The sequence below is a fragment of the Geotrypetes seraphini genome, chromosome 9 (genome assembly GCF_902459505.1).
Source record: "Geotrypetes seraphini chromosome 9, aGeoSer1.1, whole genome shotgun sequence".
Lineage (NCBI taxonomy): Eukaryota > Metazoa > Chordata > Amphibia > Gymnophiona > Dermophiidae > Geotrypetes > Geotrypetes seraphini.
Genome location: NC_047092.1, coordinates 95,057,424 through 95,085,205, shown reverse-complemented (window position 1 = coordinate 95,085,205; position 27,782 = coordinate 95,057,424). Strand labels below are relative to the sequence as shown.

The 27,782-nt window shown below is 44.5% G+C and overlaps 1 protein-coding gene across 1 annotated transcript in view; it reads left to right on the top strand.

The window, feature by feature from the left end:
- PCCB (propionyl-CoA carboxylase subunit beta) overlaps positions 1 to 27,782 on the top strand; it is an 892,977-nt gene that overhangs the window by 165,129 nt on the left and 700,066 nt on the right. The window contains exon 3 of the mRNA XM_033959104.1: positions 26,588 to 26,656. Within this exon, the coding sequence (XP_033814995.1) occupies positions 26,588 to 26,656 (69 nt within the window). The remainder of the gene's footprint in view (positions 1 to 26,587; positions 26,657 to 27,782) is intronic.

The following is a 27,782-nucleotide window of genomic DNA, read 5'->3' as shown; positions in this document are numbered from 1 at the left end:
TCTTGGCTACTGCCTATCTGTCTTTCTGTATCTCTCTCTCTCCTTGGCTATTGCCTGTCTGTCTGTCTTTCTGTATCTCTCTCTCTCCTTGGCTATTGTCTGTCTGTCTTTCTCTCTGTATCTCTCTCTGTCTCCTTGACTACTGTCTGTCTTTCTCTCTGTATCTCTCTCTGTCTCCTTGACTACTGTCTGTCTGTCTTTCTCTCTGTATCTCTCTCTGTCTCCTTGACTACTGTCTGCAGGGCCAGATTTTCTTATAGGCTAACTAGGCTTCAGCCTAGGGCCTCAAGATCTGTGTCACATTTTTTATAAAGGTTAGTACCAATAACAACATGTTTCATTTAACATATTGATATATATCACAGTAATGATGTATTTTATTATCTCTCATGTAATTTACAAACTTAAAAAATGGGAGGTGAAAGGGCCTCATATGTGGAATAGCCTAGGGCCTCTTTTCATCTAAATCTGGGCCTGACTGTCTGTCTTTCTTTCTCTCTGTATCTCTCTCTGTCTCCTTGACTACTGTCAGTCTTTCTTTCTCTCTGTATCTCTCTCTGTCTCCTTGACTACTGTCTGTCTTTCTTTCTCTCTGTATCTCTCTCTGTCTCCTTGACTACTGTCTGTCTTTCTTTCTCTCTCTGTCTCCTTGACTACTGTCTCTCTGTATCTCTCTCTGTCTCCTTGACTACTGTCTCTCTGTATCTCTCTCTGTCTCCTTGACTACTGTCTGTCTTTCTTTCTCTCTGTATCTCTCTCTGTCTCCTTGACTACTGTCTGTCTTTCTTTCTCTCTGTATCCCTCCCTGTCTCTCTCCTTGGCCACTGTCTGTCTTTCTTTCTCTCTGTTTCTCTCCCTGCCTCTCTCCTTGGCCACTGTCTGTCTTTCTTTCTCTCTGTATCTCTCTCTGTCTCCTTGACTACTGTCTGTCTTTCTTTCTGTCTCTCTCCTTGGCCGCTGTCTGTTTCTCATGTGTTGAGACGTTTTAGCACCAGCCCCATTCTCCCACCTACCTTGTAAAATCAAGCAGCTCTAACAGGGTCCGACGCAGGGAAACCGTGGCACATAATACACCCCAGGCTCCTGTTGGAAGAAGTTTGAGGAAAGTGCCGCAAACGCTGCAAAACCCCACAGGCTCCACTGCCGCACGCTGTACTGAGCCACATGTGCTGTATTTTGTACTGCTCATGCGCACCACGGAAGCACAAATCATGGAGGCAGAGATCACGCCGTTTGAAGTGCACATGCGGGCTTAGGGTTTTATTATGATAGATTAAGGACATTGTTTGGATGTCTATCTCTTGCCTAAAATCTGATTCTCTAAAGGGCTCTCAAAAATTGGACATCTAAACAGTTCTTAATGTCGCTGAGCGCAATTTTGCAAAGGACGCCTATCTTGGATGCCCAAACTGCGCCTAACTTTATGCGTGCTTTGCAGAATCAAGGCCTATGTATTGTGGGACCGGGATCCTGGCGAGGCCTAGTAGCTCCGCAGAATCCTAGTCTTGGCGCGAGCATAAAGGTGGTGGAACACAGCTTGCTTGGTGTCTCCCATAAATTGCACACCAAAATGGCCTGGTTTGTCCAAATATTACACTTTTATTGAACATCAATGAAAGTTCCAAACAAAAAGGTCAAAATTTGGCATCAATAAAAAAACCAAACATTCCAGTTTTCTCTGCTGCTTCTTTTCTCATACATGCAAGTTCTAATCCCAGCACTGACTGTGCTTTCAGAAATAAGTTCAAGACAATAATAATACAAAACCCAATTTATCCTATATGCCACCTTCAAGGTAAGACAGAACAGTTCATGTCTCTGGTAATGGTTTAGGATATAAGGCTTTTAACAGTACTAAAGGCTCTAAAGCTGTTTGGAGTAACCTTGAATAGCAATTCCCCTTAGTAGGAGCAGAGAGGCCGGTTCTCCTACAGGTGTTGCCACTCTTTCCAATCATAGAAGATCAAGGTAAATTCTGTAGCTCCCAGCACAGGTTCAAAACAGTGTACAAAAATACTTTCAAAACACAAAACTCCAAAAAGAAAAAAAAACCCTTCACAAAGGAAAAGAAAATTCAGGCTTTCCCAAACCTACTCCCATTCCATGGGGTGCTCTTCCCCCTGAGGCACAACATTGTTCTCCAGCCAGTCCATGTCACAAACCTCAGTCTGTATTTCAGGGTTTTCCATTTCCCACTCCATGTGAGAACCTTCCTGAGCTGGCCATTAGTTAGCTGCTCTAGCTGACTTCCTTCTCAGCTTTTCCTCAGCTTCCAGTCCCAGCTGCCTCTCCTCTCCTTCTGACAAGGGAAGCTCAGAAAAAGGGAGACTCGGTCAGCAACCACGCCCCCTAACAGCAGAGTCAGCTAAATTCTTAAAGAGCCCTGTCCTTCTAGTTCCTGCCTGAGCTCTGTGAACTTTTAAAGGGGCAGGCTCACTCTTGACATTGTGCACAAGATTTCCACTATACCCAGGATGTTTCTTCCACTTAGTCACTGGAACTAGAGAATGACACGGGGAAAAAATCTGTCCCCGTCACTGCACCGTCCCCGGCCCACCATCCTCTGCACCGCCCCGTTACCGCCGTTCCCTTCACCGCCCCATCACTGTCACCGCCATCCCTTTCACCGCCCCGTCACCGCCACTGCCATCCCATTCACCGCCCTGTCACCGTCCCCGTCTAGCACCCATCTTCTTCCCTCCGCTCCCCCATAGTCTGGCATCTGTCTTCTTCCCTTCCAGCGTCTTATCCCCACTCTGCCTTCCACATTTCCTTTCAGGGTCTGTTCCTCTCTACCCTCTTTCAATGTCTGTTCTATTCCTTTCCACCACCACCCTTCCCTCCCTCCTTTACCATCTGTTCCTTTCTACCACCCTTCTTTCATATCTTCTATCAGTCCCCCCACCATCACTAGCAGTCTCTCTTCTCCCTTACCATGAGCAAATAGAACTTCTGAAAATTGTATTGCTGAGGCATTATTTCTAGTACGCCTTTTTTTCCAGATGGATAATGACATCAATTTTATAATTCTTACTGTCTGCTCTGATTTCATTCACAATTTGGTTTGTGTTTTGTACCTGAGGATTCCATGAGGCATTTAACCTTTTCCTGTCTCTTCTGTGATTTCAAGTTGATTCCTTCAATAATGGAGTCTCAAGGCAGTAGCAGTTTTCTATTTTGGGCTCTTTTGACATTGTTTAAGGGATTTCTTGTACATTTGGTGCTGGTCTTCTTTGATGAGGTCACTTTAGAATCTATTTCCAAGGAAGAGAAACTTTTTCCCTTTCACCCCCTCCTTCCTTGTGTGAGCCGGAACACGTGGTCCCCGCAAGCAAGTAATTTTAGATCATTTTCATTCTATTCATTCATAGAAATTAAAGTCTAGATAATGCCAGTCACATAACAAAACATGATTTTACAAAAATAATTCCCTGCACAGTCAAGCCTGCAAGGATTACTAGATGTCTTTCAGCAGCTCCCCTCCCTCCCTCCCCCTTACCTTTGTGGCCAAGTCAAAATGATCTACCAACAATAAAATTTTAAAAACACAAAGCACGCTGTACGCAGAGAAAATGTTAATTATCATTTATATTCCGCGGGTTTTCAAAGAGGTCAAGGCAGATGACTTTATGCAATGTCACCTCAGTAACAACTATACAAAAATAGACAAATATTCCCCCTCCCTTTTTACTAAACTGCAATAGCGGTTTTTAGCGCAGGGAGCTGCGCTGAATGCCCCACGCTGCTCTCGACGCTCATAGGCTCCCTGCGCTAAAAACCGCTATTGCGTTTTAGTAAAAGGGGGCCATAGTGCAAAATATAGACAGCAGATATAAATTCTCAAAACGGACACATTTTGATCACTAAGTTGAAAATAAAATCATTTTTCCTACCTTTTTGTCTGGTGATTTCATGAGTCTCTGGTCCTTCTTCTTTCTTCTCCTGCCCCCCCTCTTTCTTTCTCTCTCCCCCTGGCTCCCCTCTTTATTTCTGCCTTTCTTTCTCTCTCCCCCTGGCCCTCTCTTTATTTCTGCCTTTCTTTCTCTCTCCCTCTGGCCTCCCTCTTTATTCCCTGGCCCTCCTCTTTCTTTCTGCCTTTCTTTCTCTCCCCCTTGACCCCCTCTTTATTTCTGCCTTTCTTTCTCTCTCCCTCTGGCCCCCCTCTTTATTTCTGCCTTTCTTTCTCTCTTCCCCTGGCCTCCCTCTTTATTTCTCTCTCCCCCTGGCCCTCCTCTTTCTTTCTGCCTTTCTTTCTCTCCCTCTTGACTCCCTCTTTATTTCTGCCTTTCTTTCTCTCTCCCCTTGGTCCCCCTCTTTCTGCCTTTCTTTCTCTCCCCCTTGACCCCCTCTTTATTTCTGCCTTTCTTTCTCTCTCCCTTTGGCCCCTCTCTTTATTTCTGCCTTTCTTTCTCTCTTCCCCTGGCCTCCCTCTTTATTTCTCTCCCCCCCTGGCCCTCCTCTTTCTTTCTGCCTTTCTTTCTCTCCCTCTTGACCCCCCTCTTTATTTCTGCCTTTCTTTCTTTCTCCCCTTGGTCCCCCTCTTTCTTTCTGCCTTTCTTTCTCTCTCCCCCTGACCCCTCTTTATTTCTGCCTTTCTTTCTAAGTTTCAAAGTTTCCAAGTTTAATAATATATTTGATTGATCGCTTTATCAATTTCAAAGCGATTAACACATGTTTAAAATTACAATATATAAAAAAAGACTAACAAAAAAAACAAACAGACAAGACAAAATAATTAAATTACTAGACTAATTGGAAACATTAGGGTAAGTAGGGGGAGAAATTACAATATATTTGAGCAGAGTAAAGAAACAAATAAGGGAAAACACATATGGGTGGGATGAGAGGGGAAAAGATTGAAAATTATTCTAGCGATAAAATGATTCGATTCTGAAACTTGTAAAAATTTAATAGAAAAACCGAATAAAATTAAATAATAAAAGCGTCGTTAAATAAAAAAGTTTTAAGATTACTTTTGAATTTGTCCAAATTGGATTCTTCACGTAAATGGATGGGGAGAGAATTCCAGGTTTGGGGCGCTGTAACTGAAAGATATATTGTCGACGTGTATTAATTATTTTTAATGAGGGAATTGTTAATAAGCGCTGTTTGTCTGATCTTAAAGTTCTGATAGAAGAATAAGGAATTAGTAATTTATAAATGAATGCCGGAGATTTAAATAGAAGGGATTTAAATGTAAGTAAGCAGAGCTTATAGATTATTCTGTGGGCCACAGGGAGCCAATGGGCCTCCTTGAGGAGAGGAGTAATATGATCAAATTTTTTAGCTTTTGTGATAAGTCTGATAGCTGTATTTTGTATGATCTGCAAACGCTTAATCTCCTTTTGGGCAATACCTTTAAACAGGGCATTGCAGTAATCTAATTTGGATATAATGAAAGAATGAATGAGTTTCTTTAAAGATTCAGTATTGAATAATTTAGAGATTGATCGTATTTGTCTAAGTCTGAAAAATGAAGATTTAATGACGCTATTGATGTGGTCATGGAAGGAAAGTTTGTTATCTAGAATAACTCCGAGAATAACTCTCTCTCCCCCTGGTCCCCCCTCTTTATTTTTTCCTTTCTTTCTCTCTCCCCCTAGCCCCCACAAAGCCATCGTGCCAATTTCTCCACTTCCACGATTCTTTCCCTACCCTCACCCCTAGCCAGCAGCCGATTTCTCCCTGCTCCTTCCCTGATGTCCTGAACTTCATCGGGCAGCAGCAGCATTCACAATTCACTGCTGTTGCCCGCTTCAGGCCTTCCTCTCTGTCGGGTCCTGTCTTCATGAAAACAGGAAGTAGGCAGGACCCAGCAGAGAACAAGGCCTGAAGCCGGCAACAGCAGCGAATTGTAAATGCTGCTGCTGCCCGAAGAAGGTAATGGAGCACCGAGGCAGACCGCTTCTCCCCCCTCCCAGACGAACCCCCACTGACCCTCCTATCTCCCCCCCGAGAACCTTTCCGACCCTCCCAGTGAGAGCAGCAACCTCCTTCGCGGCTTTCTCCTCCCTCTGCCGCGTCACTGATGACATCATCTGTGATGCGGCAGAGGGAGGAGAAAGCCGACGCTACTGGAGGAAGGTTTGCTGCTTTCGCTGGGAGGGTCGGAAAGGTTCACTTGGGGGGGAGAGATAGGAGGGTCAGCGGGGGTTCGGCTGGGAGGGGGGAGAAGCGGTCTGCCTCGGTGCTCCAAGGCCTAGCGCCATTACCTTTTTCGCCCCTCCCGCTCCCCCCCTTGGTACGCTACTGCTCTCCAGCTCTCCTTAGTTTGCCGGTTTTCTTTTTTGGCGACCGGCACGCTTTCAAAGAGCCGCGCATGCGCGGCTGCTCAAAGTTCAATCTTCTGCTCTGCTGCAACTTCCTGTTTCCGGTTGGGTCAGAGCAGAAGATTGAATACTGAGCAGCCGCGCGTGCGCGGCTCTTTTGAAAGCGTTCCGATCGCCGAAAAAGAAAGCCGGTAAACTAAGGTGAGGTAGAGAGAGGAAGCTGGTTAAACGATCGAGCCGGCATGCGGGTGGGGGCTGCGGGGACCGCATTATCCTTTATGCCTCACTGCGGTGACAAGACCATTAACTGCTCCACGGGGCGGTGATGGCCTTGTCCCCGTCCCCGCAGAGGCTGCTAATTTTCATTCTCCGTTTTTGGTGGGTTACCCGCGGCTAAACGCGGTAGCCGCGGGTAAACCGCCACTGTGTCATTCTCTAACTGGAACTTTAGTGATACTTACAGGAGCTTTTCCCTTGGCTTTATTAGGCCTAGCCGGATCCCTGTCACATTCCCCCACCCTCAAAATCTTACCTCGGGTAAGAGATGGATTATGTGAAGATAGCTCTGACAGACGCGACAAAGTATCTACATTTGTGTGAAGCTTCCCTGGCCTGTGGATCACCTGGAATCTGTATCCCTGAAGAGCCAAATACCATCGTGTGAGCCTAGTATTATTCCTCATAGAGTCCAACCACCGTAAAGCAGCATGGTCTGTGACCAAGGTAAAAGCTCGTCCACTGAGATAATGGTTGAGACTGGTCACCGTCCACTTTACGGCCAAGCACTCCAATTTGACAGTAGCATAATTACGCTCATTTGGGTGCAACTTCCTGCTAAGGTACAACACTGGATGTTCAATGCCCCCTCGTTCTTATGACAATATAGCTCCTAAACCTGACCCCGAAGCATCGGTTTGGAGTACAAATGGCTGTTGAAAATCAATGCCCGCCAAAACGGGCTGCTGACACAAATTATTTTTGAGGCTTTCCCAGGCCTTCCTCCCTTCAAAATCCCATTGTAACCTATCAGTTCTTACGGAGCATGTTGGTCAAGGGAGTGGCCCTAGTAGGAAAATTAGGGTAGAAGTGCCGATAATACCCTACCAGACCCAGGAATCCCCTTAGCTGCTGTTTGGATTCAGGAATAGGGAAGTCACGTATGCATTGCACTTTATCCACTAGAGGGCATACCTGACCATTCCCTACCACGTAACCCAAATATGCAACTTCTTTCTGCCCGAAAGCACACTTCTTAGGATTCACCGTGAAGCCTGCCTTTCGCAGTGCTTCCAAGACCTCCCGTAAGTGCTCCAAGTGCTCTCCCCAAGAATTAGAAAAAATGACCACGTCATCCATATATGCTGCCGCATTCCCCTGCTGGCCGCGTAAAACCTCGTTCATCGCACGTTGGCAATAAGCTGCCGCTCCATGAAGCCCAAAGGGCATGCGCCTGAACTGGTATAAGCCTTGTGGTGTCTGGAAAGCTGTTTTGGGTCGGGCTGCGTGGGTCAGAGGGATTTGCCAATATCCCTTGGTGAGATCCAGAGTGGAGAAGTATTGGGCAGTTCCCAATTTGTCCAGCAGGTCATCCACCCGTGGCATGGGAAAGGCATCAAAGGCCGATACCTCATTCACCTTACGAAAGTTAATGCAGAATCGCGGGGTCCCATCCGCCTTTGGAACTATGACAATAGGGCTGCTCCATGGACTGCAGGATTCCTCAATAACTCCTAGGCTCAGCATCTCTTCCACCAGCTCCTGGATTAGCTGCTTCTGCTCCTCCGACATCCGATACGGACGCACCCTCACCACCTTTCCTGGCACAGTCTGAATATCATGGTGAACCAACTCGGTGCGTCCTGGAATAGGGGATAACACATCCTGAAACTCTGTCACTAAGCTCTGCACACTCTGAGATTGACTACGAGTCAAATTTGGGTTAACCCCCACTTCCTCCTTCTGCAAGAAGTCTTCTAACTGTGGTCCAAAATCCTCCTCCTCCTCTTCCTTCACCTGAGCTGCCAGGGCCTGACGTTCTCTCCACGGCTTCAATAGATTGACATGGTATGTCTGATGACGTCGTCTGGAATCCCGTACCTCATAATCTACAGCCGTACGTTGCTGGGTAACCACATAAGGACCTTTCCATTGAGCCAGGAATTTATGCGGATCGTCTGGAACCAGTACCAGCACCTTTTGGTCCGGGCTCAATTGTCTAATTTGCGCCCCTTTATCATAATATCGCTTCTGACGAACCTGACTCTGCTCCAACCCTTGTTGACCTTTTTCCCACAGGACCCCCAACTTCTGTTTTAAGTTTGCCAAATAAGATATAATATTGGAGGATGACTCCTGCTGGCAGTCCCAGGTCTCTTTGAGCAAGTCCAACAGGCCCCTAGGAGACCTGCCAAACATTAATTCAAAGGGACTTACCCCTAGGGAATCCTGAACCTTCTCTCTAGCCGCATACAGAACCAAAGGAAGGTACAGGTCCCAGTCACGAAGGCATTTCTTCCCTAGCCTCTGTAACATCCCTTTTAGTGACTGGTTGAAGCGTTCGACCAGACCGTTACATTGAGGATGGTAAGCCTCTTTAGGTGACGAACCCCAAAAGACTCCCAAAAATACTTCATTTCCCGAGAGAGGAAATTACTGCCCTTATCCGTAAGGACCTCCCTCGGGAAACCTACCATACAAAATAATTTGATAAGCTCACTGATGATGTTGCGAGTGGAGATATTTCTTAAGGGAAAAGCCCATGGAAATCGTGTCCCAAAGTCAACTATCACCAAAATATACCGAAACCCTCTGGACGTATTCTCCAGGGGTCCCACAATATCCATTTCTACCTTACACAAGGGAGACTGTAAAGCCAGAATGGGTATTAAGGGAGCTTTGTTCGGGCCTTGATGTGTCAGCTTTTGGCATAATGGACAGGAAGCACAAAAACTCGCCACATCCGACCCCATCCCTGGCCAATAAAATCGACTTGGATACGCGTGGCTTCTTGGGCTTTATGCCCCGCCATGGGATGATCATGAGCAATCTGGAGGACCGTATTACGAAATCCCTTCGGCACCACCAGTTGCTCTAATACAGCCATCTCCCCCTCCTTCTGAGTTTCCCTATAAAGCAAACCCCTTTTTTCCACCCACCTGATGCCTTTCTCGGGACCCTGGCCCACCTGCTGCCAACCATCCCTCAAGGAAGGGTCCCGCCTCTGTTCTTCTTTAAAGGTAGGGAAGATCTCTAAAATATCCGTAGGTACCCATGGCATACAGCCAGCATGCTGGGCTTCTCTTAACCCCCGGCCTCTCTGGCGTTTTACTTGTTTCCTGCCCACCCGGGGTCTCCTGGGTTGGGCCCGTGTACTTTTACCAAAGATCTCCTCCTGAAAAGGAAAAGGGGGAGATTCTTCTACCTGGGAAGTATCTCCCCTTTCTACTACTTGACGCATCTGAGCCCGCATAGAAACGAGCCCCTCTCTATGAGATAATATGGATCCCAGGCCCTCCCAATCCCTCCCCAAGATTAAGGGGTATGGAGCCCTGGGTACCACTGCTATCTTTAACCTATGGAAACGCCCCTGGTATTTCACCCTAACCTCCCTTAGGGGATAACGCACTGTGGCACCATGAACACATTTAATTCCTACCTGTCCAACTATTGGAGGTTCTAGCCGTCCCTGCATGGCCTCTTGCCACCAAGACCGGGCCACCATGGACTGATTGGCCCCAGTGTCTAGGTAAAGCTTCCAGCATTTGGTCCTCTACTTGGACCAGGTGCTTGTAAAAAGAATTGTGTGTGGCACTATCACCTACCAGGACTTGTTTTCTCGTTCCCCTACAATTTTTTTGTAAATGTCCTGCTTTCCCACATTTATAGCAGATCACCTCCCTCTTAGACCCTCCTCACTTACTAGGGAAGGTTTTAGGCACTATACCGGGAGCTGCTAATCGTTTGATCTCATTCTCCACATAAACTCCCTTCGAGGTTTTAGCACTATCTTCTGTACCAGTATAGGAAGCAGTGGCATCCATAAAATGTTCCGTTGCTTCTACCACTTGTGCCAACTCATTTCCTCCTAGCTTCTTAACCCAGCCACGAACCCTCTCAGGTAGTGCTTCAATAAATTGCTCCTTCAGGATCTCAGCAAATAATGCCTTAACGTCAGTTAAACAAGACTGTAGCCACCTTTCCGCCATGCGTTGCAGGTGCTGCAGTAGTGTTTTAGGGCGTTCCCCTTCCAACATATGGGAACCCCGAAATTGCTGACGATAGTATTCTTTAGTGAGACCTAAAGTTTCTAAGATGTTGGGCATAATTGGTAACATACTCTGGATTCAAGGTTTGGTATGCTGACAGAGCTTTCCCTGCCAGACAAGGTGCTAGTCTTACAGCCCACTGGCTCTCTGGCCATCCAGCAGCCGTAGCAACACGCTCAAAAGTATTGAGAAAGTCATCTGCTGCATCCTGCGGACCCATTTTACATAGTGTCAAAAATTGCAAAGGATGAGGGCCTACCGGACTCTGGACTCCGGCACCTGGCATACTTGCGTCCATAGGTGTCTGTCCACCAGCAGGTCCCAGACTAGAAGTCCTTAACTGCGTTGAAAGTACTTTTACAAGTTCCTCATGACGGTGTTGTGCCGTCTCCTGGGTAGCCCTCCAAATTTCTTGGTTAGCACGAATCACTGCACGCAGGTCCTCGGTTAACTGTTGTCTCCCGGCGTCCATCACTGCTGCCAACTGCTTGACGGCCATCCTGAAACACAAAAGGACAGGAAACACCAAGTGCGGCTCCTTAAAGCAGAGATTCTCCTTCCCTGTCTAAACTGGGAGACCTCTTTACTTCAGGAATCCTCTTCAGTTCCCCCCCTAGGTACCTCTTACCTCAGGGACTGAAGAGTCTGTGCCTTTGGGATCTTAGGGCATCCCCAAACCACAATCCTGTCATTTTCACCATCTCCTGGATCAGCACTCTCACTCGCCCACGCTGCAATCCTGGTGCCAATCCACCGCTGTTGCTCCCACGTTGTGATTCTCCAAACGACTCAGCCCAAGCGTCGTTACATCAGGAACATAAATCCCAAGAGCAAGTAGTTATTAGGTCCCAAAAGAAAGACCACTCGAAAAGAGTAACAAGAGAAAAAAAATAAAATTTTTTTTTTTTTTTTCTGTGTCCACCAGGAGGCAGTATATCCCCTCTGATACCACTTGTGGGACCGGGATCCTGGCGAGGCCTAGTAGCTCCGCAGAATCCTAGTCTTGGCGCGAGCATAAAGGTGGTGGAACACAGCTTGCTTGGTGTCTCCCATAAATTGCACACCAAAATGGCCTGGTTTGTCAAAATATTACACTTTTATTGAACATCAATGAAAGTTCCAAACAAAAAGGTCAAAATTTGGCATCAATAAAAAAACCAAACATTCCAGTTTTCTCTGCTGCTTCTTTTCTCATACACGCAAGTTCTAATCCCAGCACCGACTGTGCTTTCAGAAATAAGTTCAAGACAATAATAATACAAAACCCAATTTATCCTATATGCCACCTTCAAGGTAAGACAGAACAGTTCATGTCTCTGGTAATGGTTTAGGATATAAGGCTTTTAACAGTACTAAAGGCTCTAAAGCTGTTTGGAGTAACCTTGAACAGCAATTCCCCTTAGTAGGAGCAGAGAGGCCGGTTCTCCTACAGGTGTTGCCACTCTTTCCAATCATAGAAGATCAAGGTAAATTCTGTAGCTCCCAGCACAGGTTCAAAACAGTGTACAAAAATACTTTTAAAACATAAAACTCCAAAAAGAAAAAAAAAAAACCCTTCACAAAGGAAAAGAAAATTCAGGCTTTCCCAAACCTACTCCCATTCCATTGGGTGCTCTTCCCCCTGAGGCATAACATTGTTCTCCAGCCAGTCCATGTCACAAACCTCAGTCTGTATTTCAGGGTTTTCCATTTCCCACTCCATGTGAGAACCTTCCTGTGCTGGCCATAAGTTAGCTGCTCTAGCTGACTTCCTTCTCAGCTTTTCCTCAGCTTCCAGTCCCAGCTGCCTCTCCTCTCCTTCTGACAAGGGAAGCTCAGAAAAAGGGAGACTCGGTCAGCAACCACGCCCCCTAACAGCAGAGTCAGCTAAATTCTTAAAGAGCCCTGTCCTTCTAGTTCCTGCCTGAGCTCTGTGAACTTTTAAAGGGGCAGGCTCACTCTTGACATTGTGCAAAGGGTTTCCACTATACCCAGGATGTTTCTTCCACTTAGTCACTGGAACTTTAGTGATACTTACAGGAGCTTTTCCCTTAGCTTTATTAGGCCTAGCCGGATCACTGTCACAGTATCTGTTTGAAAAGTTAGATGGTATTTTTCTGGAGCGCTAAAAAAGGAACATGTGCTTGAAGTTCTAATGGCGTCTGTGAGTAAATCATCAGCTGATGCTAATATGTTCAAATGCCAGAAAAAGCCCTATTAAAAAAAGAAAACGCCATGTGCAAACTACTTGTATCGAAATACAAATAACCAACCGATTGTTAAAAAATGGAAATTCACTAGACAAACTGGCACAGCTAGTCCACATAAAAAATGCAAATAGCACTTAAAGGACTGCTATTATGTGTGCTGACACAATGCAACAAAACGTACTTAAAAAAATATAAAGCAAGAAGCAGCAAGTGCCGGTGAACGAGGAAACTGGGAGTAACACTGGACCAGAACCTGACCATGAAAGACCAAGTTGACTCCCTGTTTAGAAAGATCTTTCTCACCCTCTGGAAGCTTCGGTCCATTAGAGCTTACTTCGATGTCTCATCATTTAGAATTCTGGTACAATCCCTCATACTGAGTCAATTCGATTATTGTAACCGCCTACTTGGCATTCTCCCAGAAGAACATGCGACGATTGCAACTGGTACAAAATGCAGTGGTTAGGTTACTTTGTGGATTGAAGATGTTTGATCACGTGACACCTTCCTATCGACTTCTACACTGCCTGCCAATGGAGGCACATGTGAAATTCAAGTTTGGTTGTTTTAGTTTCAAGGTACTTTACGGCTTAGCCTCTAAATATATAACAGACCTTTTCTCCTTCACAACCAACAGATTCAAGAGAACCTCACATACTAACTTTGTTTCTCCACCGATTAGAGGTTGTAAATTTAAGTCATCACCAACATCTTCTCTCACATCAAGCAGCATTATGGGGTAAAGACCTGGAACAACTGCTCGTGCCTACTACTTATAGAGAATTCAGGAAACGCCTAAAAACACATCTGTTCCTGAAGTACTTAGATAACTGATCTATACAATCTTAGTCCTCAACAAATGATCTTTAGAACTGTTATTCATCAATTCTGAACTTTGTTTCATTCCACTCGATCTGTAATACTTATAATCGTTGTAAACCGCATAGAACTTCACGGACCTGCGATATATAAACTGTTATTATTATTATTAAACATGGAGATGCACTAAAACCCCCCAAAACCTCTAGTACTGCATCCAAGATGGCTAACCTCATCTGACACCTGGATGTTCTTTTCTGTACTATTCTTGTTTTGATACTGACCTGGAGTGCTAGATTGGTAATTTCCTATGCCGAAATGATGGCGAAGGAGTGCCGCTGGTGCCTCGCTGCTCCCCGAATCTGCGATTTTGGGGTCAATTGATAGTGCTGCCCGATTCAGGAAAAAAATTTTGATTTGAGTTCAGCCTATTGAGTTGATTTTTCGATTCGATTTTCCTGCCCAAGTGGGTGGTTTTTTTCAAAACATCCTGGTGGGTTTATTTTATAATCTCTTCACCCCCTTTGCCCTCTCCTACCCATACTGGTCCTGTGGTGGAAACAAAATTAACAAACAAAAAATACTTTTCCTCTCTCTGTTAAATCCTAGCTCACGTTCGCGGTCTAACACCAGCTCTGGAAGGATACACATTTCAAATCTGACATATTGTAATCACAAAACAGAAAATAAAATTATTTTTCCTACCTTTTGTTGTCTGGTCATTTTTCAAATCATGTTGGTCCCATGTTGGTCTGGTTGTCTTCTGATCAGGCTCTCCTTCTTTCTTCTTTCTCCGTGCTAACCATCCATCTTCCATTTCTGTCCTCCCCTTCTGTTTCCCTTTCCTCCCCCAGAGGTCTGGCATCTTTCCTTTTGTTCATCTCCATCCCCCGCAGCTGCAGCAGTGGACCCCGCCATCCACAGAACCACCATCTCTCCTTTTCTAAACTACCCTTTCATCCAGCATTTCTCTTCTGTGTCCCTGTTACTATTCTCCTCTCCAGTACTGTCCCCCTTGTGTCCCTGTTGCTATGCTCCCTCCATGCCCAGCATCTTATATTTCCCCATATCCAGCTTCTTCTTTCTCTTTTCCTTACCTCCTGTATCCCCTTCCCCAGGTACAGACTTTCTCCTACTATCTCTCCTGCCATCCTGCACCCTGCCCTCCTACTTTGGAGCAGTATCTGTCCCTCTTGTACCCTTAGATAAGACACTAGCTTTTCAAGCTGGTAGGCAACAATCTTGGTTAGGTAAATGTATTCAGCAAGCTATGTTATCCTATTGCAGTTTATGGAAATTAATTAAGACCACTTTGTTCGATAAGTTTATGCTTAAATCATTTTTATTAGGAATTTTCAAACAGTCAAAAAGAACAGCACTGCACAGTGAAAGTAAAGCAACCACCTAAAGACATAGATCCAAAATCAATCCCAGTCCCCTACCCACCCACCCTGGGAGCAGCAGCAACAAATCAAAACAGTGTAGAACTGTAGAAATATAGTCAAAAACATACAAAAGCTACATCAAGAGTCCCAAAGTTGTTTTCTGATATATGGGGTCAGTGTGGTGCCAAATGGTGTCCAGCATTAAGTAAATAACTGTCCTGCACGAGTAGTTAAATCTGCAGTGTCCCGTCTCTCCATTAACACTTGGTTCAACATTAACGATCTCCAGTGAGCAATAGTTGGAGGTTGTGCTGAAAGCCACTGTAACAAAATGCTTTTTCGTCCCATCAAGATAGTCCACCGAAGAAAAGCAGCACATCCAGGTTGAATAGGATGCAGTTGAACTTGAAAAGTGAAAAGGAAACTAGGATGAAGTTGCCAAGAACAATCCCAAATATGGGCAACGTAAGACATAAGCTATGTCCAAAAAGGAGATATAAAAAAGGACAAGTCCAAAACAGATGACCGAGATTTGTCTGTGGATGAGTGCATTTGGCACAGCAATCTCCAGTGCTAATACCCATCTTGTGCGCTCTGTTCAGAGCACACAATGCTCTCAGCAAAAATTTGTAATTCCTTTCTTTCTCTATGGCAGGGGTAGGCCACTTGAAACACATATTGGAGTCCATATCGTGGCCAATGAGTAATGGCGGAGGAGATCATACTGGGCTAAAAATTTCCATTTCCCCCAATAGGGAGGCATGGAGTGTGCTGTGGAGAGATCTTAAGCAACTGACACACAATTTTCCAAGTTTTACGCATGGCAGGTAAGAACAAGTCCTTCTGTAGCTGAGGAAAAACAGGCAATTTTTTTATTTATTTATCAAGTTTTCAAAATTATAATTTTTACAAATAATAATAAAGAAAGGAAGATACAGAATTCATAAAACAAAATTTCCAAATATTATCCATATCTCCTCAAGCCCACATAATGGGAGAATACAACTTGATATTAACAAATCAACATATTTAAACATAAACATGATCAACTTTCATGGTGCATCATAAATCTAAATTCCAAACTAATATTAATTCAGATGGATGTTTTACAAGTTTCATGAAGTTGCAAAAATTGTTCCAATTGAATAGAGTCCCAGTATACATATTCATTTACAGTATACTAAGCATTTACATGGAAACTTTAAGTAAAATGTGGCTCCCAAAGCCAACACCCTTGATTTTAAAGCCAAAAAGGCTTTTCTTCTCAATTGTGTGGCTTGGGCCACATCTGGAAAAATCATTACAACATCTCCACAAAATTTAAGAAGCTTATTCTGAAAATAAGCTTTCATAATTAAGAACATAAGAACATAAGAAGTTGCCTCCGCTGAGGCAGACCAGAGGTCCATCTCGCCCAGCGGTCCGCTCCCGCGGCGGCCCATCAGGCCCATTGTCTGAGCAATGGTCCCAGACTATCCCTATAACCTACCGCTACTCTTATCTGTACCCCTCAATTCCTTTATCCTCTAGGAACCCATCCAAACCTTCTTTGAAGCCTTGCAACGTGCTCCGGCCTATCACAGCCTCCGGAAGCGCGTTCCATGTGTCCACCACCCTCTGGGTGAAAAAGAACCTTCTGGCATTTGCTTTAAACCTGTCTCCTTTTAATTTTTCCAAGTGCCCTCTTGTACTTGTGGTTCCCCGTAATCTGAAAAATCTGTCCCTGTCTACTTTTTCTATACCCTTCAGGATCTTGAAGGTTTCTATCATGTCTCCTCCAAGTCTCCGCCCCTCCAGGGAGAACAGCCCCAGCCTTCCCAGTCCGTCAGCACATGAGAGGTTTTCCATACCTCTTATCAGTTTAGTTGCTCTTCTCTGGACTCCCTCAAGTACCGCCATGTCCTTTTTGAGGTACGGCGACCAATACTGGACACAGTACTCCAGATGCGGTCGCACCATTGCACGATACAGTGGCAGGATGACCTCCTTTGTCCTGGTCGTGATACCCTTCTTAATGATACCCAACATTTTGTTTGCTTTTCTTGAGGCTGTGGCGCACTGTGCCGACGCCTTCAAAGACGTGTCCACCATCACTCCCAGGTCTCTTCCAAGGTTACTTACCCCTAGCAGTGATCCTCCCATTTTGTAGCTGAACATCGGGTTCTTTTTCCCTACATGCATGACCTTGCATTTCCCTACATTAAAGTTCATTTGCCATTTTTTGGCCCATTCTTCTAGCGTCGTTAGGTCCCTTTGCAGATCTTCGCAGTCTTCCATGGTTTCAACCCTGCGGTAGAGTTTGGTGTCATCCGCAAATTTAATAACTTCGCAATTTGTTCCCGCCTCCAGGTCATTAACAAACATATTGAACAGGAGCGGTCCCAGCACCGACCCCTGTGGAACTCCGCTCGTGACCCCATGCCAGTCCGAGTAATGGCCCTTCACTCCAGTCCTCCGTTTCCCGTCTGCCAGCCAGTCTCCGATCCATCGGTGGACCTCCCCCTGCACCCCGTGTCTCCACAGCCCCCTAAGCAGTCTTTCATGCGGTACCTTGTCAAAGGCTTTTTGAAAGTCAATGTAAATGATGTCAATGGATTCCCCTTTATCCACCTGTCTGTCTACCCCCTCAAAGAAGCACAATAAGTTTGTGAGGCATGACCTACCCCTGCAGAAGCCGTGCTGGCTCGACTTTAGCTGTCCATTGTTTTCTATGTGTTCACAGATACTGTCCTTAATCAGTGCTTCCATCATTTTTCCCGGGACCGAGGTCAAGCTCACCAGCCTGTAGTTCCCCGGGTCCCCCCTTGAACCCTTCCTGAAGATGGGCGTGACACCTGCAATCCTCCAATCCTCCGGGATCTCTCCAGCCTTCAAGGATAGGTTACATATCTGGCGAAGTGGCTCTGCTATTACGTTCCTTAGTTCCTTGAGTACCCTTGGGTGAATGCCGTCCGGACCTGGCGATTTGTCGCTCTTCAGTCTGTCCATCTGCCTGAGGACATCCTCCCGGCCTACCTCCAGTTGGACCAGCCTTTCATCCCGATCCCCATTTACGATGTCCTCCGGTTCCGGAATATTGGATGTGTCCTCCCTCGTGAAGACCGACGCGAAAAACTTATTCAACCTGTCCGCTATCTCTCCTTCCTCTTCTACCACTCCCTTTTTGTCTCCATCATCCAATGGCCCCACTTCTTCTCTTGCCGGTTGCTTCCCCTTCACATATCTGAAGAACGATTTGAAGTTTGTTGCTTCCCCCGCCAGTCTCTCCTCATATTCTCCTTTAGCCTTTCCAACCACACGGTGACACTCCCTTTGGTGTTCTCTGTGCTCCCTCTGGTTGTCCCTTGCTTGGTCCCCCTTCCATTCTTTGAACGATGCTTTCTTGTCACTTATCGCCTCTTTCACTGCAGTTGTTATCCATGCTGGGTTTTTTGTTCGGTTTTTTTTGCACCCCTTCCTGAATCTGGGGACGTACAGGTTCTGTGCCTCCTGCACCGTGCCCCTGAGTAGGGACCAGGCCCTTTCCACAGACTCCATCCTCCTTGTGCTACCGTTGAGTTTCTTTCCCACCAATTTCCTCATGCCATCATAATTCCCTTTCTTGAAGTTGAGTGCTGTCGCTGGATTTATCTATCTCTCTTGCACAAGTTATCACTAGAGTAGATCTAGTTTGGATTATATCTTGTGAATCTTCCAGGAAATCAGTCAAATCAAAATCTCTCTGTTCCAACTGATCTACACCCAAGTCTGCAGAAATTTTCTTTTTCTGTGGAATGTAATATAAATTTGTTATAGGCAACTTCTCTGCGTTGGCCAACCCCAAAACTTATTTAAAATATTTCTGAATCAAAATTTCCGAAGACAATAAATGAGTTTTGGGAAAGTTGACCAACTGGAGATTTCTTGCCCTTAAAATATTTTCCATTTTTTCAAAACAGGCAACTTTTTAACATGAAGTAAATAGCTAAAATGATAAGGGCTGTAAAGGGAACATTCCACCGCAGGTAGTGAAAAATGGGTAGTATTGCAAAACCAGTCATGTATATGTCGTAATTGACTAACTATATTAAACCGAAAAATGCCCCACAGACCAAACCCTCCCTGATCTTTAGGTAACATCAGCGTGGACAATGCAATCCTAGCCCGCTTACCCTGCCACAAAAAGGCCGACAGTTGGGTTGAGTGCTGTGCCACATGATGTTTAGTTAACCTTAAGGGTAGCATTTGAAATAGATAAAGCCATTGTGGCACCACCATCATGTTATATAAAGCTATGCGAACTGAAAGGGAAATAGGAAAAACTTGCCAATTTTGTAGAGTGGCTTCCATGTGGTGTAACAAGGGCAGTACATTCAGTCTATACAATGTGGTTAGATCCTGTGGAATTTTAACCCCTAAGTATAGCAAATGGGAAGTAGCCCACTTTAAAGGAAAATCACCCCTCTACTGTGTCCGGACTTCTGAAGTTGTAGGAAGTGCTAAATATTTTAGCTTATTCAGGGTTAGGTCAGAATAAAGGTGAAATTCATCCAATAAGTTCAGTGCTTGAGAGAGCGAGCGTTGAGGGTCATCAAGAGTAAGCAAAAGATCATCTACAAAAGCTAACACTCGCAACTGAGAGGTGCCCTCGGGCAAGCCCACAATCTCATCATCTCGTAGAATTGTGCGCAAGAGTGGATCTAAATATAAAAGAAATAGCAACGGGGACAACGGGCACCCCTGTCTCGTACCCCATCCAATTGGGAAGGAAGCTGTGTGCACCCCATTGACTAAGACCAAGGCTGAAGGCGCGGTATATTAAGCCAATAATGAGTCAAAGTACCATCCCTGTATCCCATATAGTGCAATACCTGAAATAAATAATGCCGATGAACCTTATCAAAAGCTTTGGCAGCATCAAGTCCCACAAGCAAACCTGATATCATGGTCTGTTGCGCCGGGAATAAGCGGAGAGTACTCTCCGAACATTAAGAACAGAGTGGTGCATCTGCACAAACCCCACTTGTTCCGGTGTTATAACAGTAGGCAACAAGGGGGCTAAACGATCCGCCAAAATACAGGCAAATATTTTAATGTCTATATTTATAAGCGATAGTGGCCTATATGATTCTAAATCTGTACGTGGTTTAGAGGGCTTTGGGATTAAAGAGATCAAAGCTTCATTGGCATAACGCGGGACGATCTGTCTCATCTGAATAGTCGTGTAGTACTCCAAAAGTGGGCCCCCTATTGATAAAGATAAAATTTTATAAAACTCAGGGGAATAGCCATCAGGCCCAGGAGCCGTGCAAGATCGCTGCCCCTTAATGGCCTGTAAAACTTCCTGCAGACACAAGGGCCTATTTAAAAGAGAAATCTGACCCTCAGACTATTTGGGCATACTGGCATCTTCTAGATAGTCAGAGACGTCCGGTCCTGTATAAGGGCCCGGAGCTGCATAAAAAGCCTCGAAATAATAGAAACTATCCAAAATGTCTTCTGGCTTGTTCAGATTTCTGCCCTGGCTATCATGGATAGTTGAGATATACCTAGATTCCGTCCAGCTTTTAGTAATAGTTGCTAGCAATTTCCCCGCCCTATTACCATATTTATAATAACGAAATTTATGATAAAACAATAACTTTTTTGTTTTTTCATGAATTAATGAGTTTAGAGCCGTTAACACTGACAGGTAAGCCTCTCTGTTACCAATAGTAGGAGATTGCAAAAGGACACCTTTCAAGGAAACCAATTGCTTCTCTAAAACAATAAATGCGATGGGCTATCTATTTAGCTCGTTTAGATACATAGGCAATAATGTCACCCCTGAGCACAGCTTTCACTGTGTCCCAAAATAAAGCAGCTCCATGAGGTGTTGAGAATTAAAATGAAGATAGTCCTTTCATCTATCCAACAAGTACTGTTGAAAATGCACATCAGTATGTAAGGAGATTGGGAATCTCCAGCCCACCCGTGGCCCCGTGGGACCCCCACCACAATATCCAGCCAGATCATATTATGGTCAGATACTTCTAAAGACCAATAGTCGCCTCTGTGACCTGAGGAAAAAGGGATTCAGAAAGTAAAATATAATCTATTCTCGAGAACGTCTGGTGGGCCCTGGATTGATAAGTATAATCACGGTCTGATGGATGGAGCAACCGCCAGGGATCACCAATCCCAAAGAGCGACATAAATATGATATCCCCTTCGTCTTTCTAAAAGAAGGTGTCCCAATTAGTGCAGATCTATCAAGGGTGGGTTCCAGCACTTGATTAAGATCCCCTGCTACAAGAAGTGGGCAAATAGGGTCCTGTATATAGATGTTTACCAAATTTTGAAAGAAAGCATGATTGTATACATTAGGGCCATATACCACCAGAAGTCGAAAAGGTTTGCCAGGCCCCTTCACCAATAAGTATCTACCTTGAGAATCTCGCCTTTGCACCTGCACCTCACATGCCAAGCCCTTTCTAATAAGGATGGCAATCCCAGCCTTTTTCCCCGAAGATGAGGCAAAATGCAGATCGCCCACCCAACCTCTATGTAGTTTTTTATGCTCAGTGTCGGTAAGCCGAGTCTCTTGAAGACAAGCAATATCGACATGATGGTGTTTTAGTTGTGACAAGATTTTTGTCTTTTTAACTGGGGACATAATACCAGACACATTCCAGGAAATTACACGGAGCGGTCAGTCACCCATAATCCACCCCACGAAAAATCAAAGGCCAATCTATAGGAATAAAAGAAGTCTCAGAGCGCCCAGCTTTGCCCCGAGACAGAAGATGTACTACCCATACAGAAAATGCCCCATTACAGAGTACGCTCCACAGCACACAAACATACACAACAATGTACCTCAACCCTAACAATCCCCAAAATACTATTTCAAACAAGAACATTTCTGCCGCTGCTCCCCAAAAAACAACCCCCCCATCCCCAACAAATTACCCCACATACCCCTACAAAGAAGTCACATGAAGACGCCAAGAATAAGGGGCATCCCCTGTTGCTAGCAAGTAACAGCCTGAACATAACATTGTGGGTTATACACAGCACAACATTATAGCAGGAAGCAAAAGGTCACCCTCCAAGTGTCTCTCAGATTCTGAGCAGGAAGGAAAAACAAAAACAGTCAAGGATCCCCAGATGAAGCTCCACCTAAGGTGTTGATAAATGCTCCAGCATCTTCAGGCGTAGTAAACGATTTCCATACACCATTATGGTGAACTTTAAGAGAGGCAGGATATAAAAATTGAAACTGCTGTTTTAAGTCCACTAACTTAGTGCACAGGGGATAATGAGGCTTTCGTTTTTCCTGTAATGCCACAGAATAATCATGGCTAATACATATGGGCATGCCGTCATACTGCAACACGTCCCTCTTGGCCCAGTACTGATGAAGTAATTCCACCTTATGTCGGTAGTTAAGAATTTTTATAATAACTATCTGAGTTCGAGTTTCCATTCCCATTCCCACTCTAGATCCAAGATGATGCACCCGTTCCAGATGGAGTGGGCCAAGACAGGAGTATAGTGGCAATTCTTCCTGTAGCTAATAATAGAAGGCGATCCGAGATGGTTTTAGGTAAACCCAGGATGCACAATTAGAACGTCGCGACCTATTTTCCAGGTCCTCCATTTTTTCCATTTGAGTCTTCACTTGGGCCTGAAGTGTCGCCAAATCTGCTGTGTGTGTTGACGCAGTATTTTCAATCGTGGACACACGCTGTTCCAACTCTGCCATGCGTGCCGCAGCCACGGAGATTATATTTTCAATATGAGTGATTTGGAAGGAAAGCTGTTCAATTTGTGGGCCCAGAACTTGTGCAACCGCCTCCTTAATATCACTCAAAGCCGCCTCTGTCAAATGCGATACCGCCACTGCCAGGCTAGCCGCCATCGTCAGCAGGCCGCACACGTTCTCAATGTTTTTTTGGCAGATTTAGTTGTCATGGAGTCCTGGGATCGAGTTATATACCTGTCCATATATTAAAATACCACTCGGATGCCGTCACACTCACAAAAAGGCTGAAAGACGCAGTTAAATGATGAAAGACAGCAGGGTAGCCCCGGAGCGAGCAAGAACCCATCCTCACTCGTTCATCGCATCACGTGACCTCTCTTGTTCGATCAGTTTATTACTTAGTGAGTTTTATTATTGAAATTCTATTTTACAAATATTTGTATTTTTTACTGTATTATTGTATTTCGTTGATTGTCCAGCTCTTTTTAGTATAAACCGCCTAGAACTTTTGGTTATGGCAGTATAAAAGAATAAAGTTATTATTATTATTATTCCCCATGTGGTCTTGCATTTATCTCTTCCTCTCTCCATTAGTCCAGCACCTCTCCTCTGCTTTCCTCCCCATCTTTTTGGTTTGGTGTCTCTCTTTCCTTCACCCCAGGTCTGGCATCTCCCCTCTCTTACTCCTTCCTCCTCCTCCCTGTACACAGACCTGCCTCCTGCCACGAAGGCCTGCATCCCCCGTTGCCAAGGCTGCTCCCCCTAGCTTCCTCGCTTTTACCTTAAGCTAATACAGCAGCCTGCAGGATTGCTAGTGCTATAGCGATCCCTGCAGCTGCCATCATCCTCAGCGGCACGTTTCCTCTGCTGCGATCCTCATCCTGACGTCAGACAAAGGGCAGGACCGTAGCAGAAAGAACGTGCCGCTGAGGACGACGGGCAGCTGCAAGGATCGCTATAGCACCAGCGATCCTACAAACTGCCGTATTAGCTTAAGCCGGTAAGAGCGAGGAAGCTGGGGAAACATTCAGGCCTTTCCGACTGACCCTCCCCCCTCAGGCAGGAGCGGCAGCAGATGGCCAGCAAGAGGCAGTGCTGCCGCTCCTACTTTAGGAAGGCACAGGGAGAAGGGTCGGCCATCGAATCGGGAGGCTGATTTTTCTTAAAATTGAATCTATTCAAATCAGTGAATCGGACAGCACTATCGATTGAAAGTTCCTTGAGAAGGCTGCAAACAGACATCATCGGAGAGTGTCACGCTGGAGACGCTGACATGGAATGGAGGCTCGGTTGATCTCATTGAGCTGGATACTACCTTGAACCCTGACCAGGGAGCTCTTCCCCCTCAGCCGCAGAGTGCGAGTTCCCCGCAGCAGGATCTGGGCACACCGAAGTTGGTTGTTGCTCCTGACCTGGAGGCCCAAGTTGAATCATCTGTGAGTTTGGAATTTTTTTCCATTTGGAGGAGATTTCATCTGTAAAACCTGCTAGTTTACAAATATCTGAGAGGGAGTTGGATGCCATTGGAGGTAATTGGAAGGAATCTCAACATAGTGAGCGGATTGTAACTACACAAATGCCTAAATTTTCCTTGATTAAGCCCCCTGAAGTAACTTTAGATTCATTATGGGATTTAGTAGCAAATCTGGAGAAGTCCCACTCCTGCTGGGGCTGGGGGAGAGGTATTTGTCGGCAGGAGGGAGTGGGCATTCCTCCTGACTTTTTATGGGGGGTGCTGCCTCCACATTTGTCTAGAGGGGGGCTGTGTTTGTCTCGGGGGGAGGCTTTTTTTCTTTTTTTTTTTTGTAATTGGTAAGATATTTTGCATGTGTCATACATGCAAAATATCTGGTCCATTTATAAAAAAAGAAAAAAGCTGCTGACAGCAGTGACAGGAGGCTGCTTCTCCTGTCACTACTGTCAGGGCTGCCCCGACTCAATCGCTCACTGAGCGATTGAGATGGGAATTTGCATGCAAATGATTTGCACCTCCATGCAAATCATTTGCATACAAAAAAGATAGTGAATCAATCGCTGTTTTAAACCGGCATGGAATCGGCCAACAGTGATTGAATCGCTATCTTTAGTTAATCTTGGCCTTGGTCCCTTCCATTTGCTAGTCTTGTTTCCCATTTTTTTGTTTATAAAAACTTTAATAAACAGATTTCTAAAAATTTGCTAGAAGCTATAGGCTGCAGTTCAGACTAGCAAGGGTTTGGTTTTGATGAAAGCACTTGGAATAAAGATGGGCAACTAACAGTAAAGGTGGTTGTATGTTAAGTAAGGAAAGTGGCTAGTAAATTGTCTGTTGAGAAATTATTCACCTAAACTGGTGAATAAAGCATGATTCTTACATTTGTATCCTCCTCATTGATGATGAAATAGTTTACTGCTGAGTCTTTTCCCCAGAGAACTGAGTTAGAGAGGGTCCTGTTATCACATTAGTTAATTACTGTTCACAGACATGTTTAAATCTCCAATTAGCTTGTCCAAACCTACATCTTGCAGCAGGGCTTCCTAAACCTCTCCTTGGGACCTCACAATTATTTGGGCTTTTAAGATATCAACAATGAATATGCATGAAATTTAATGTATGCAAATTAGTATGTAGGCAACACTAGAGGATTCTGCAAGGGTGGGATCGTGTTCAATGCATCATAATTCGAGCTCAGTGGAACGGGCTCAGTGCAGCCTACTTCATGCTCTATAACTGACCTATTTTGTATTTTTTTTGTTTATTGAAAGCTTCTATACTGCTACTAATGACTGGGGTGTCAATTCAAAGCAGTTTACACAAGCTTCTGTAAAGGTGTTACAATACAGAATTAGCATTTTTTGAGATGGTTTTCAATACAGACACATTTACACCATAATCATCCAATGTATGTTCGCATATAATACTAGTATCATGTACTATGTTCATACTAAATCCTACTTATTTGCACACATAATACCTGTATTGTGTTCTATGTTGTGTTCCTAATGAGGACTAGCCAGCTATCTCCTTTATGTTGCTTTGTTAAAGTAGTCTGTGAAGAGGATGGTCTTTATCCCTTTCTTGAACTTTCTGGGTGTCTTTTCTAGTTTTAATTCCTTCAGAAGGGAGTTCCACTCGCTGAGAGCATTCTTGTCCTAACACTTTTGTATTTGATGTCTCTGAAGGAGGGTATTTCCAACATGTATTCTTGGCTTGAGCGCAGAGTGCATGCTGGTGTATCCATGGGGGGTTGGAGGGAGGGGAATAAATATTGATGGTGACATTTGGGTAACTTTAATCTTCATTTATACTATATATTATGTTATATTATGTTATTGTTATATTTAGGAAAACTGAAAATCTTGAATGATATATATGTTACCTGTACAGATATTAGTGCAATGTATGTAATACCTACTGTTTGTTCATTTCTATGACACTGTTTTAGATTAAAAATCAATAAAGATTAAAAAAAAAAAAAAGAAAGAAAGAAATGTAGTCTGGCTGCTAGATATTGCAGTTCCGAGAGATGAACAATTTTGTGTGTTAGCAACAAGATCTTGAATTTCACCCTGCTTTCATTTGGGAGCCTGTGTAACTCTTTCAGTAGCTGAGTCATTCTATAAATCAGTTATTCTGAAATGCATGCCACACAGTCATAGCACTTTTCAACTTTTTTTACATACGGGCTTCTTTCAAGCTCCATAAATTTCCATAGCAGATCACAATTTGACACTTGTGTTTGTCAGCTCCCTGAAGCCCTTCTTAATTGACAGGTGCTTCCAGCCTATGCTTTCTCAAGGAGATGTGGTACCGTTAACCCAAAGCTAACTTAAGCACATAAGCATTACCTCTGCCGAGTCAGACCATAGGTCCATCATAACCAGCAGTACTGTACACACTTTTGTGTTGATTGCAGCCATATTTCTCACTTCTTTTCTTTGCCTTTTTCTATAGTATCCTGGGGACAGTGTGGTGACTGGCCAGGGACGGATTAACGGCAGATTGGTCTACATCTTTAGCCAGGTATATCAGAGCTTGTTTTGGAAGTATCCAGACTAACCAAATGTTTGTGGGCTTATTTTGGGGCTTTGTTGGCAACATTATTCAGTGTTAACATTGAACTTGTTTTTGATATTGTTCCGCCACTTATTTCTGTCAAATGGGATGATCAGTGACACTCAGAAAAGCACACAGACAATATAAAGCATAAACAATAACACTTTATTATACATATATAAGAATTAAATATAAAATAGCATCACCTTGACCCCATATAACGACCATCTTCACAATTGGGAATCCTTGCAATAGATAGATGGGTGGACCAAAGGACTGTCCCTTTAGACGTGGATTCTCCCTCCAGATGTCATGGATTCTGATGTTAGGATCAGAATCCCGTCCTTTTAAGCTGCTGAGTTCAAAAGCATAAGGAGGTGTTTGCAGAGACTGGTTTCCCATGAGACTGGTTTCACTGTCCCTTTGATGCTGATTTGGGAAACTCCTAGGTCAAAAAGGTCAAGATAGCAGATGTGGAAACCTTTGATGTTGTTTGGACAACATTCCGGTCACATTTGGCGTTACTGTCCTTTTGATGTTATTAAGGAGGTGTTTGCAGAGACTGGTTTACCATCTGTCTTCACTTCCCTTTGATGCTATCCGGGCGACACGCAGACAAAGGAAATCAGAACATTCAGATAAACAAGGAGGTGTTGCGGTTTACTGTCCTTTTGATGCGGTTTGGGCAACTCCCAGGTCAAAAAAGGTCAAGATAGCAGATACTTGTTGTGGAAACCTTTGATGTTGCCTTGGCAACACCCAGATCAGATAAGCAGACTTGAGGAGACATATCAGTAGTATGCAGAGTTTCAGTTACCCCCCTGGCCATCTGCATAACAGATATCCACAACCCAGCCTAATTTTCAGAATTTCTACCATGATTATGTATGAGATCAATTAGCATGCAGTGGACGCTATGAATGCAAATAGATCTGATACATATTCATTGTGGAAATCCTGAAAACCAGGCTGAGTTGTGGATATTGAGCACTGACTTTGAGAACCTTGTTGTAGATTATTTGGGAGTTGGATAAGTCTAGTATAAATGGAATCTAAGTTCAGCCCTTGAGGGCTGCAAATAGGCCGGGTTTTA